The 13,470-nt window shown below is 38.5% G+C and overlaps 1 protein-coding gene across 2 annotated transcripts in view; it reads right to left on the minus strand.

The window, feature by feature from the left end:
- Positions 1 to 1,250: 1,250 nt before the first annotated feature.
- The window catches only part of PDE7B (phosphodiesterase 7B), an 80,781-nt gene continuing 68,561 nt past the window's right edge, over positions 1,251 to 13,470 (minus strand). For both annotated transcript variants that reach the window (XM_070952356.1, XM_070952349.1), the window contains 4 exons: positions 12,248 to 12,392; positions 5,196 to 5,292; positions 3,417 to 3,497; positions 1,251 to 1,944 (listed from right to left, as the gene is read on the minus strand). In XM_070952356.1, the coding sequence (XP_070808457.1) occupies positions 1,733 to 1,944; positions 3,417 to 3,497; positions 5,196 to 5,292; positions 12,248 to 12,392 (535 nt within the window). In that variant the 3' untranslated portion in view covers positions 1,251 to 1,732. The remainder of the gene's footprint in view (positions 1,945 to 3,416; positions 3,498 to 5,195; positions 5,293 to 12,247; positions 12,393 to 13,470) is intronic.

The raw sequence follows: 13,470 nt of genomic DNA on the forward strand, positions 1-13,470 counted from the left end.
CTGTCTCCATGTATTGAGGGCTGCCTTGTGTACCATTTTGATAGAAAGACAGACTATAAACCTAATCAACAAGCAAAGTCAAAAATCCCTGAAAACCTGGATAATTCTTCAGCGATTTACAGGCATTAATAGCATGTTTCTGCAAATTTTGATTGGTAGCATTGTTTGGTTTCAAAAGACATCCCGAACTTCAAAGTGAGTCATTAATGCAGGGATAAATTATACTTTGAGCTTCAATTCTCATAACAAAACCGGGGGTAGGCAAGAGATTGTGAGAAGTATCATTCAAATCACTGCAGAGTCTAAGACTGCCTATTCTGGCCTTAATGGATAGAGTAGTGTACCTCAAGTTTATGACAAAAAGAACTGGACACCCCTTGGGGGCAACTATAATTCTGAGTAAAACTAAGTAGGATTATGGCTCTGCCATTATTTTTACATTTTTAGTGGAAATGCCTTTCAACATACATAATAATCTTGGAGAGTTTTAACAAAACTCCTTGATATGATGCATATGATGATATGGCTACTTCAAGGTCCAATTTCATTTGATCAGTTTGGCATTAGCATTTTTACATAAAACAAAGTTTATAGATTTATCCATTGAAGTTTTTTTTAAAAAATGACAAAAATTGTGCTGAATTGCATCTTCATTAATTACTAGAACTCATGCCCACAAATGAATGCAAATCAAACCTGCAAACAAACAAAAACAAACAAACAAAAACCTCCAGCAGATATTGACCATGTAATCCTTGGCTGGGCAAATGAAAACAGGCCACACTTAAATTATAAGACTTTCAGTAGCCATCAGAAAGTTAAAGTACTGTATGCTGGAACTTGGAGCCTTTATCTGCAAACAAATGAAAGTATATTAATAGTATTTACAAATACTAAAACTAACAGTATTTTGTTCACAGTGCCATTGCTTATACGGTAGCTTTCCCATGATACTTGTATTTTGGCATGAGAATATATATATATATATATATTTCATTATATAAGTGTATATAATGAAAAACATACAAGTGCGAATATAAACAGGCCACAGATACAGCCATCAAAAGAGACATCTGGGAACATTTAAACTGTACAGCTCTTCCCTTTTGATTCGAGAGGAAACATTGTTCTTGCGGTGAGAATGTCAGTCTTTTATCTAAAGTGGCTTAAAATGATCAATGGGTACCACCATGAAAAAAATCATTGTGTACACAGAATAACCTTACTTCAAGGTTCTTTAAATGCCTTTTCCAGTGCATCAAATACAAAAATTATAAAAGACTTTAGTCAGTTAAAACTTCTCTCTGTGTGGCCAAATGTCCTCTGAGTTCTGATGATGCTGGTGGTGAGTTTTAATGTGCAGCCCAGCTGCCAATTGACTGTACATTACTCCAAGCCTTTGTTCAACACCTGTCTCAATATCACACAAAGTTAATGCAACTTGATAACCCAAAATGCACTGGTCTTTCTTTGTATCCTCCACTACTCCTATTAGTTGGTTCCTGCTTATCAGTCCAGCTTCATTATCTTACTCAAGCTTGAGAGCAGAGGTGACGAATGGCTTCAGATATTAAGATGAAGAAGGAAGATTTGGTGGCACTTCAGAATCAAACCTACAAATAATGTAGGTTTTCCAATAGGAGGTTACTTCATGTTCAGTTTTCCTGCTTTCTTGATTTCCTGTCTTGATGATGGGCCTACAGATCTGTAGGATTTTGTTGCTGTACCACCTCTACGGGGTTTCTCCTTCATTAAAAGTCTGCTCTTCGTTTTCAGAAATTTGAAGTGAGTGGTCAATGGTGATGCCATGTTGCTTAGGGAGCAATCTCTTCCACTTGGTCTTGTTTCTTCTCAGATGGTTCAGCATGTTTTCAGATAAATGAGTGTTCCCAGTAAAGTTGGCCCATTCTTCAAAGAGTGGCTCCACAATATAGGTCATGAAGCCTGGAGAAAAACATAAGGCAAGTTACATCAGCAGTTTAGCTGATCACTAAATGCCCTTTTCTGATAAGCCAACATTCTACTCTGAAAAAGGGGTCTAGCATAGCTTCAAGATTGTATTATTTGGGTGTACTTAATTAATATAAAATTAATATTTATTTTATTTAAATTACTACAAAATTATTTTGCTTTTCTTTTACAAATAACAAATTTTTGCCCTCACACTGCTGGAATAAAATGCTACTTGAACTGATCTGATGGTATGGCGCTTGGTTATTTGAGGGACTGACCATCTCCCATAACCAGTGGAACATTAACCATTGCTCAGTGGAACAGCTTGCCTTCAGAAGTTGTGGGTGCTTCATCACTGGAGTTTTTAAGAAGAGGCTGGACAGCCACTTCTCTGAAATGGTCCCCTGTTTGAGCAGGGAGTTGGATTAGAAGACCTCCAAAGTCCCTTCCAGCTCTATTCTGATTAAACATCTGCCTGGGCAATTTGATCCTGCAGGGTTGGTGCATTCTGAATTCCTTTGATTAAACAATGTCATCTCTCAGGATCTCAAAAATGCTCCTTTTTAGTGGTGCCTACCCTCTGAAATAAAGTTCTCCCAAGATCTGGATGGCCCCCACTCTGCTATTGTTTAGAAGAGTCTGGCTCTTTATATAGGCCTTCAGTGAGGGAGGGAGAGTAGGACTCCCTGCTTCCTTGTGCTTGCTATTCTTTATTCTTTATTTTTTTATTTCATTGTAATTTGATTATTGTAAGCTACCCACAGCCATTGAGAGACATTATTATTATAATTTGATGTACAGTCAACCAGATGTTTAGACTGCAAATGACATTTTATTATTATTATTCACTATCAACCTTGTCATAAGAACTTATTTATTAATTCAGGAAGTCTTATGGCTACTTTACACCTAATTAAAATAATACTAAATATAAAGATGGAAGACTACAGAAATACCCATAATGGAGAAATGGATCGTGAAAATGGCAAAATGTGAAGAACTGACTAAAATGACCTGTCTGATAAAAGAGGGAACAATAATTACTTTTATAAGAGACTGGAAACCCTTTATAGGCTTTTTATGAAAATGGACAAAAATAAATTTGTAATTTGGTGATTTATTAAAAGGCTTGTTTATGGGAAGAAAAGAACCACAATATGTCATTTGGGAGGATAGAGATGGTAATTACTACATAACTGCTACAAAGAAGATATTGGATATTGAGATATTGGAACACTGTTATCATGTCACCCCACTCCTTCTTTTCATCAAACTAGACATACCCAGTTCCAGCAACCGTTGCCAGAAAGGCTGTAAAATGGAGCAAAACTCACAAGCAGTTTAGCTTTGTATCCCAAAGGATCCCAAAACTTATTTTATCTGACTGCCAAGTAGTTTTTCATGGAATAGAAAAATTATGGTACCTATTAGGAAGTCAGGCTAATGATACATGGTATACTCACCAATTTGTATACTAGGTATTGTGTCTTTCTTCTGATTACAAAGAGGACTTATTTCCAAGTCAAATTTCTGCTCCAGATCACCTATCAGAAAGGATGATTAAATTTTGACACCATAAATGTTTTTGTGTGTAGAGCTCTAATAATTTGGTCTACAGGGTAAGGAACTAGGCTAGTTAGTGGGAGATCATGAGTTCTAGTCCTGCCTTAAATATGAAAGCCAGCTGGATGTCCTTGGGCCAATCACTTTCTCTCAGCCCAGTTCACCTTCACAGGAACCCCAAGAACTTGCGGGGAAAATAGGAGAAGGAAGATATGTTAGATATCTTCACTGCTTTGAATTATTTGTAAAAATAAATAAAGGCAGAATACAAATAAATAAAATTTAATAATTTATATGCTAATATGCCTGAATGCTGCAAATCCTACAAGGAAAATAATGGTATCCATCTGATAGTCATACACTGCTTTCTACAATCCACATTGCACACGTCTGTTACCAAATCATGCAAGGCTAAGAAAAGATATAGGACTCCTATCTTGCGCAAATTATTTTATGGTCATTTGTAGTAGTACTTAAGTGATGTGCTGGAAACCTCTACATTTGTATAGGTGGGGTACCGTAGTTGTATTAATATTTCATTACTTTATTGGTAGACATTTGTAAGTCATTTTATCTTATTAAACTGCAAATTTTGTATTAATTCTTGAAGAAGATGTCTATTTAATCTAAGATATGTACCACAATGTGTTACTTGCTATCATTCCTTTCATACACCTTTTATATGCATTGCAGTTATCAGTAACTTTGGGTGATCAGAAGCATAGCTTGTAATGTAAATCTTCCCTTACTTTATGCTCCACACATTTACAAGATTCCCAGCTAGGGGGTCACATTTGGGCTAGATGTTTCATAGACTGTGATCCTAATACAGCTGAAGGGTACTTGTTTGGGATAATCTGGACAAGATGCTTCCTTTCAGGTGGAAACTACTTCGCAAGTCACTAGCCAATTAGATCCTTCCTACCCATTTAATTTAGTCATACTATATAAAGTGAGAACAATTACATCAATACACAATGCTTTGGTTTGAAGGCTCTTCCAAATACCTGCAAATCAGGGGTGAAATCTACTTACCTTCCCTACTGGTTCGGAAGTGCACGCGCCGCGCCAGACCCTCTGCACATGCGCAAACCCTCCTGCGCATGCGTGGAGGGTAAAAAACAGTTTACTTCCTGGTTAAAACCAGGAAGTAATGACGACCGGGTGGGTGGGCAGAGCCTTACGCTGCCATCGCTACCGGTTCTCTGAACCACCCACTGCCATAGCTACCGGTTCAGTCGAACCAGTCCGAACCAGTAGCATTTCACCCCTGCTGCAAATAGATTTTCCTTTGGGATGGAATGGTGAGGGGAAATCAAAATGTTGAGAGTTCTACATGTAGCCCAAGTCAGACCCTTTATCCATTCTGGGGAATTCTGGGTGTTGAAGTCCACAATCTTAAAAGTTGCCAAGATTGGAGAACTCTGCCTCTAATTCATCATCTTTTGCTATTCTTAAAAAGACTAGTGAACACTACTGTTCAAGGTTAATCAAGGCAATTAAATGGCTATGGTTGTATTAATCACTTTTTTTTAAAGAAGGCATTTATTTAAGAAGGTTGCATTTTTCCCAGATTTTTTTTTAGCAACTTCAAATAAGATGACTAGTCATTGCCACTTCATATTAAAATTATGATACAGAAAGACAGAGCCAAGGTGAAAATATATCAGATTGCTGACCTTGCCTATAGAATTCCTCACAAACTCGCTCACTCCACTGTTTGCTCAACTCCCAGAGCCGGCAAGGATTACAAATGTCTGCGCACTTAAGCGCAATCTGAAAATAAAAGACATCCATGATGCAATAAGACATATAATACTTGAAGGTCTTCAAAATTAATTGGGCGTTGCAAGTTTTATGTTGTATTACAAAAGATACTCAGAAGGGGAATTATTCCATAATATCAAACAAACAATCAAAATGAAAAAGACTAATAACAATTAAAACTGCAGAAAAGCAATACATTCAATATATACTGAACAACTATTTACAATTATAACTACAACACTGTAAACCTGTACACTTTATAAATGCAAATATACCCTGATGTTGGATAACATTCTATATAAAAGGTAAAGGTAAAGGTTCCCCTCGCACTTATGTGCTAGTCGTTCCCGACTCTAGGGGTCGGTGCTCATCTCTGTTTCAAAGCCGAAGAGCCAGCGCTGTCCAAAGACGTCTCCATGGTCATGTGGCTGACATGACTAAATGCCAAAGGTGCACGGAATGCTGTTACCTTCCCACCAAAGGTGGTCCCTATTTTTCTACTTGCCCTTTTTACGTGATTTTGAACTGCTGGGTTGGCAGAAGCTGGGGCAAGTAACCCCGTTACGCGGCACTCGGGATTCAAACTGCTGAACTGCCGACCTTTCAATTGACAAGCTCAGCGTCTTAGCCACTGAGCCATCACAACCCTAACAACATTCTATATACTAATAGCAAATTAATTTTTTAAAGCATAATTTGAAGAAACCCCACATTCTGTACATTATTAAGAAATATGATCAGGTAGAAGAAGGGATAAAAAAAATCAGGTTTAATCAGGTTTAAATATGCTTTAGGGTCACAATTCCAGTTAACAGTTGTGAGGGGAGGAAATGGAATGACATCCTAGAACAAGGTATAGCTAATTGTCTGGAATGCTGTATTTTTGCTGCAGATACCTTAGCACTAATATACATCATTTTGGAATGTTTTATTTTGTTATATGCAACTAATATCAAATCAGTTAACATCAATTAACAATGGTTGAGGCTGTCAGAAGAGCAAGAACCAGAACTCTGTATCCCCTTTGACACCCGAGGGAGGTAAAAGACGAAGTTAAGAAGAAAATCAAATCAGCTAACTGTGCTTATTCCACTGAATTGTGGTTTCATTTAATTTGCTAGTAATTCCTTCAACAGCAAAGTTTGTGAAAGAGGCTTAGTTGAGAGAGAGAGAGAGTGGCTGAAGACATCCTGTGAATGTCTCTGGCCAAGGGTTGACAGGACAGGACTGGCCCCATGGATGAGGAGAGGGAACAATGCTTCCTTGCAAGAGTTAGCAAAAGCAATAGCACTTAGACTTATATACCACTCCATAGTGCTTTATTTGTGACTATAAATGTCACCATATTGCCCCCCAACAATCTGGGTCCTCAATTTACCAACCTCAGAAGGATGGAAGCCTGAATCAATCTTGAGCCTGTCAGGGTTGAACGCCAGACTGTGGGCAGAGTTAGCCTGCAATACTGCATTCTAACCATTGCCGTGCCACCAGGGTTGCTTAACAAACGAGGGGCGAATAGTGATCTGTAACATCTATCCTGTCAGCATTTAGGAAGCTTGCAGTAAACAAGCATCTCTATGTCAGAGTTGTAATAATTATTTATGTATGGATTAACATATTGATCTTAATTTATGTCTACGGACATTCTCAGTCATCCAGGTCATGGTTGTCCCAAAGGTGCTTTTTCAAGAGGCAACTGGACTTTCTGGTTTTTCTTTGAAGATGTTTCGCTTCTCATCCAAGAAGCTTCTTCAGCTCTGAGCTGAAAAGGTACATTTGGATTTTAATTTATGTTTTAATATTGCGTTTGTGTGATTTCTTTTCTTTTTTTTTTTTGTTAACTATTTTGGATACTAGCCAGAGTATAAAAGTAGTTCATATATCCAATAAATAAATAAATGGAAAGATTTTACAGCCAGCAACTGAAGAATAAGTAAAAGCCAAGAATACTCGGACATCATTTTATCGTTCCCAGCAAATAATTTTTGATTGCAATAGAAACCAGGATTAATTTTCAAAGTGCTATATTTGTTGGTAGTTACTAGACCACAATTACCCTTACCCCTATGCTCCTGTCAATAAAAATAGTTAATCTTATATATGTTGTGTTTGTATGCTAGTAGATAGTTGAATTCATTTTGTCATAATTCTCTTTGAACCAGAGATATTTTTATTAAACTTCACATTTTTCTTTAAAAACCTTGAACTGGCATTATATATGATGACAACTGCAAATATTTTATGTGCTTTTTATTGCAAAAGATATCTGATGAACTTTTCTATGAAAGAATAATTAATTAAAGTATGGGAATATGCTTTAATGTCTGGAATAACTGCACACCTAAAAACTGAATCTGATGTACAATTTAATCTTATTGTGAAAGTTCTGACAGCTTTTGCGAGTTGACACTTATTTAGAAATCATTTCTGGAGTAAAATGGAATCATGACACATCCCAAATTTGGAGCCTACAGTTTGTATTTTTATGAGATATATTATCTACATATTATTTACAGTATTTTTTCAATATACTCTTTATTTATAGCTTTTCTTTTTCCTCTAATTTCAATTTTGCTCATTAAATATTTTTATGGCTTAATAGAGAACATGTCTTGACCAGAATGGGTATGAAATGTTTTATAGTACTTTAAGTTGTTAATTGTGTCTTAGCTTTTATTAGCTGTATGACATTGTAGATCTGCTGGTTATTCAAGAATTGCCAGGTATCTACTTAGTTCCCAGCCCCCTTTCTTATATTTTCTATATTTGTTCAAATTTGCATTGTACTAGCACTATTCCTTTTCCTATTTTTTAAAATTATGTTATTATATTATAATAAATATTATTTCATTTATGATTGTCTACAACTCCTCTTTATATTATTGCCTGTAACTCCTAAAAAAAAGAGAAGCTCAAGTTGTTCTTTTCTAGGAACTCTCATGAAAATGTGATTACACTATGAATATATGAAATACCGTCTTGACCAAATGATAGGCATGGAAAACTCAATGTGAACTTAGTTAGATTGCTCCAAGGCTGCAGTAAAACCTTCACAGGCCCCAGTTATGCCAGGCACTATTGCACAGTGGTCTACTCTCCCCCCCTAAAAATACCCCAAACCAAGATGATAGCTACATTGTGGGGTTCATCTATGGAGACGACTACAAATTGATTCTGTGTGTGAAAGAATAATTAAATGAATGTGTGTTTTTTAAGTTGACATCTATCTGGAAACAGAAGACATCTTCTAGATGTGCTTCCCTGGCACCTTTAGCACTCTATACAAACTAAATTTGGGGATAATCCTAAATTCAAACCGATTTGGCTGTATCACTGCCAGCCAAGCCATATGTAGCCGCTGCCCTAATTGAATTAACAGATTCAAAGTATTTGGGGATGAGTTGGCATCTACTGCTACCAAAATGAGAGGAAATGGTTCAAGTTAGAGGAAAAATAGATAGGATTGCCAGCTTTAGTAAAATAGCCACATTGCTGGCCCAAAACATTTTGTTTGAGGCAAAACATCAAATCCCTTGCCCATAGGTCTGATTGCCTGGTGCTTAAGGTCAACCAAAGTATGATGGAATGTGAGGGAAAAAATACTGCATTTCTCTTCCTGAAATAAAAGCACAACAAAAATAAATTAAACACTAATGATATCTGATCTTTTCATAACATCCCATAATAGTTATCTGAGAGGATTCTGCCTACTGTTGGAAATGCTGAGCAAAAATTTTATAACTTGGAAGTAACCAAGTTGCAAATTTTATCACAACAGATACCAAATTTAAGATAGCCTAATTTCAGTGATGCATACTGTAGTAACTACATTGTTGCAACATATTATATTTAGAGCTTTATTGAAAATTATCTAAAAGCTGCAAGTGAAGCTCTAGTGTTCAGAAGGGCAGGCAAATGACACTGTGCAATGTTGGTCCTAAAAGGATTGAATACATAATTTTTACATTTGACATCAAACTATGCCACACAAACAGCTGGGAAAGGCTCTGTTCATGTTCCCACAGGTTGCCTCAGGTCACAATATAGTGGCCGGAAGTTGGCTTTCTCAGTGGTAGTAACCCAACAATACAATTCCCTAATTTGAAGTCAGGAAGGGATTCTTGAGGGAAGAGGAACCCTTCTTGAAGGAGAGCTGTTTGCCTGTCACCTTCCCTTCTTTTTAGTCAACAACTGAAGACACACACCTGCTACTTCCAGGATAACAATGACTTCTGGACTAATAGTTTCAGAATATCTTTTAGACTGCCTGTCATGTTATTGTTGTCTTCAAATGAATTATGTTTTAATGTGTGCATATATTATGTTAAGGTCTGTTAATTTTTACAGTGATGGTTTTATCTAAGAATAGTTTTTATTAATCCTTTGTAAATTGCACTGGCTCCTCCAGAGGGACAGGGATATGCTGAAGAAATAATATGCTTGTGGTGATGCCATATTTCTCAGAAGTTTTCTTTTGCTTTGCTTCATTTCGCCAGCTCAAATTATGGGCTCAGTTCCTCCCATTTCTCTAAAATAGGCTTTCATGCAGAGAGCATTAGTTTAGATAATGGGCTACGTAAATAGCAGAATAAATATGAATGAACTATGAATTCAATATCAACACCAATAATAAATGATATACTGTTTTTCCACTTAAGTAATAAGAATGTTAAGAATACAATGAACAAGGCAATACCAAAACAAAACTTAATGAATTAATTGTTGCATTAAAAACATCCATATAGTCAAGTAGATTTTCTTCATACAACTCCTATTAATTTATGGAAGGGCAGAGATAGTCAATAGTTGGGAGGGTTTCTCAGCTCCTCCTAGTCTTAATTGGAAAATGTTATTGTACTTAGGAACTTTCAAAGGTCCTGTGTCAAAATGAATAAGAAAGTGTTTAGAATAAAATGACATCCAGTTTGAATAGTTAATGTAATTTATATACTAAATAGTATATTTAGACTTATACCGCTTCATAGTGGGTCACAACTTTTACAACTTGTAAAACTGTAAAAGTTTTACAACTGTATACAAAATTCCTATCAATAAACAAACTGAAATCACTCCATTGGTTGCCATAAAAAGGAGTAACTCAGTAATTGTAAACTGATCATTGAGAGTACTTGGATTTTTGTTTACTGGATAGATTTTTCTGCCTATAAACCTGAAACACTCTCATGGTGCTGAGCACATATCCAGGGTACTATTGGTATTATAATATATGCATGTAAGTTCTCCCAAGGGTGGCTAAAACTCCACCTGTGGGCAAAATGTGAATCAGAACATCTTTTAATTCCTTTCTTTCCCACGTTATCCCTTATGTTTTAGAGATAGTGTGGTAAGTCTTTTAAAGGTGCTTTAATTTCACTTTCAAGAAGTTCTTGCATGCCAACCGTCTCATTTAGCAGCCCTTCGAAGTTACAACTGACCTTAAAAAGTAACCTTATTACTGGTCCTCCTCAGTGGTGAAACCCAAATTTTTTTACTACCGGTTCTATGGGCGTGTGGTGTGGCTTGGTGGGTGTGGCTTGATGGGCGTGGCAGGGGAAGGATACTGCAAAATCTCCATTTCCTCCCCACTCCTGGGGAAGGATATTGCAAAATCTCTATTCCCACTCCACTCTGGGGCCAGCCAGAGGTGATATTTGCCGGTTCTCTGAACTGCTCAAAATTTCCGCTACTGGTTCTCCAGAACCTGTCAGAACCTGCTGGATTTCACCCTAGTCCTCCTCACACTTAAGAGCGTTGCAGCATCCCTGTAGTCACATGATCTATAATTAGGCGCTTTGCAGAAGGTTGGCAATTACGACTGTTGCAGTGTCCTGCAATCATGCTTGCATGCTTCACAGCTAGTTATCTGATAAACAGAGCCAATGGAAAAGTCGGTAGTAAAATTGCATATTGTGACCATGTGATGTCTCGCTTAACAACTGCAGATGATTTGCTTAATGACTGCAGTGGGACTGTGTTCATAAGCTCATTGTGGTCCTGTGCTGTCTTGCTTAATGATCGTATCGCTAGCAATGGAGTTGCTTGTCCCAATCCTGGTCACTAAGCAAGGAGTACCTATGTTGCGAGAATAAAGTAGTGGTTATCTGAATGACTCAAGTAGCTGGCCTGTCTAATTCAGCACCTCAGGGATCTCTCCTGTCCAGTTAACCATGATGATATACTGTGTGTGTGTGTATCTCTCTCTCTCTCTCTCTCTCTCTCTCTCTCTCACTCTCACTCTTTCTCTCTCACATGTTGACAAGCCTTCTTTATTCACTTTCTTTATTCAATTTGCTGCAATCATGTCACGTGATAGGCAACTGAGATTAGGTATATCCAGTGTATCAAAACCATGGATTACATGAAGAAAGTGGGTAGGGAGAAATTTTTCTCTCATCTTCAAAAAAATAAGACCAGGGATTGGTCAACAAAGATGTCTCGGACGAGGCTTTGGAGTATAAGAATGTATTTCCTTACACATCATTAACCTCCCAGAATTCATAACGACAACTGCAGTAAATTTGAATGGCAACTAGACATGTAGGAAACATGGGATTTGGGTGACATTTAGATAAATTTATGGAGAAAGCATTTCTCAAGAGCTATAAATCTTGAAAAGCTAATGTTGCGCCAAGGTTGAGAACAACTTGGCCCCAAATATCAACTGGAGGGGAGCAATGTTGGAAGAGGGATTTATCTCCATTTTCTATATTTGAATACCCTAGAGGCATTTTCTTAAGTTATTGTAAAAAAACAAATGCTTGGCTTGACCAACTGCGCCTTTGTATATTCTTGTGCTATTTTCGCTTAATAGCATAATGTGTAAATTGGATGAAAGTGAAAAATTCAAGGAATGCTACAAAATAATCAAAGAAACTTGGTACCACTGGCTCTTTGCTTCACATCTCCTCTGCTCTGGTCCACCAGAGAAAATATCTACTTTTAAACAGAAACCTTCAACATTTACCTGGAGCATAAAATGCCTGTCTGAAGCATCCTCTAATTTCAAGTCCTGGTTTTTTAGATGAGCTTTCAGCTGGGTCAAAAATTCGTTCTGCCTGTTGATATCTGTTGCCAAGATCAGGGAACCAAGCTGTTGTTCAATGTCATGACTACAGGACAATGCAAAATACAAGAAGCTGTTATTACCAAATGTCATTTCCTCCATTTTGTATTGCGTTGTAGGATAATGCCTCCTTTTACTAAGTGGCCACCAGGATGGCTGCTGGGAGGAACAACACCATCAAAATCGCTATCTCCGAGCGATTGCGTGCCCCGGTCCCCTTAGCTCTTCCCGTTCCTCAGGCTGCTTAGAGTATCAGGGCCCGAGTCTCCGGCTGATGTTGTGTAATGCCAGGTCCGTAGTAAATAAAGCCCCCCTCATTTGTGATCTTATTCAGGAGGGGGGAACGGACCTGGCAGGTATTACGGAGACCTGGTTGGGCCATGAGGGGGGGTTCCCCTCGTGGAGATGTGCCCATCAGGCTTCCGTGCATTTCATCAGCCGAGAGCTCAGGGCAGGGGCGGGGGAATGGCAGTCATTATAAGAGAGGGTCTTGATCCGAGGGAGACCACTGTGCCTCCGATAGCCGGATGTGAGTCCCTTTTCGTAAAGTGGGGTCGTGGGGTGCAGATGAGTCTGTTGATCACGTACTTGGCTCCCTGCCACGTGGCGACGACCCTGCCCGAACTCCTCAATGTTATAGCTGAGGTGGCGGCTGATACCCCCAGACTTGTGGTCATGGGAGATTTCAACCTGCCATCCATTGGTGAAACTTCTGAGGTAGCTCGGGAGTTCATGGCTTCCATGACGGCCATGGACCTGACCCAAGTAATTCACGGCCCTACTCACATGGGGGGACACACTCTGGACTTAGTTTTTGTCTCTGGTCAATGGTTGAGTGGCCTTGATATAGGGGATATAGATACTGAACCTTTGTCATGGTCTGACCACTCACTCTTTCGACTTGACTTTCTAACCGCCGCACCCCGTCGCAGGGAGGCAGAGCCGACCAGGTGGTTCCGCCCCAGGCGCCTGATGGATCCTGATAGGTTCCAGATGGAGCTTGGGCCATTTCCTGAAACTCTAGCTCACGACTTGGCTGATGACCTGGTGGCTGCCTGGGATAGTGCGGCTGCCGGGGCTTTGGACCGGGTCGTGCCTTTGCGGCCTCTGACCCGGCACCGAAC

This window comes from Pituophis catenifer, unplaced genomic scaffold (genome assembly GCF_029215685.1).
Source record: "Pituophis catenifer annectens isolate HBS135680 unplaced genomic scaffold, rPitCat1.0.hap2 SCAF_1, whole genome shotgun sequence".
NCBI lineage: Eukaryota > Metazoa > Chordata > Lepidosauria > Squamata > Colubridae > Pituophis > Pituophis catenifer.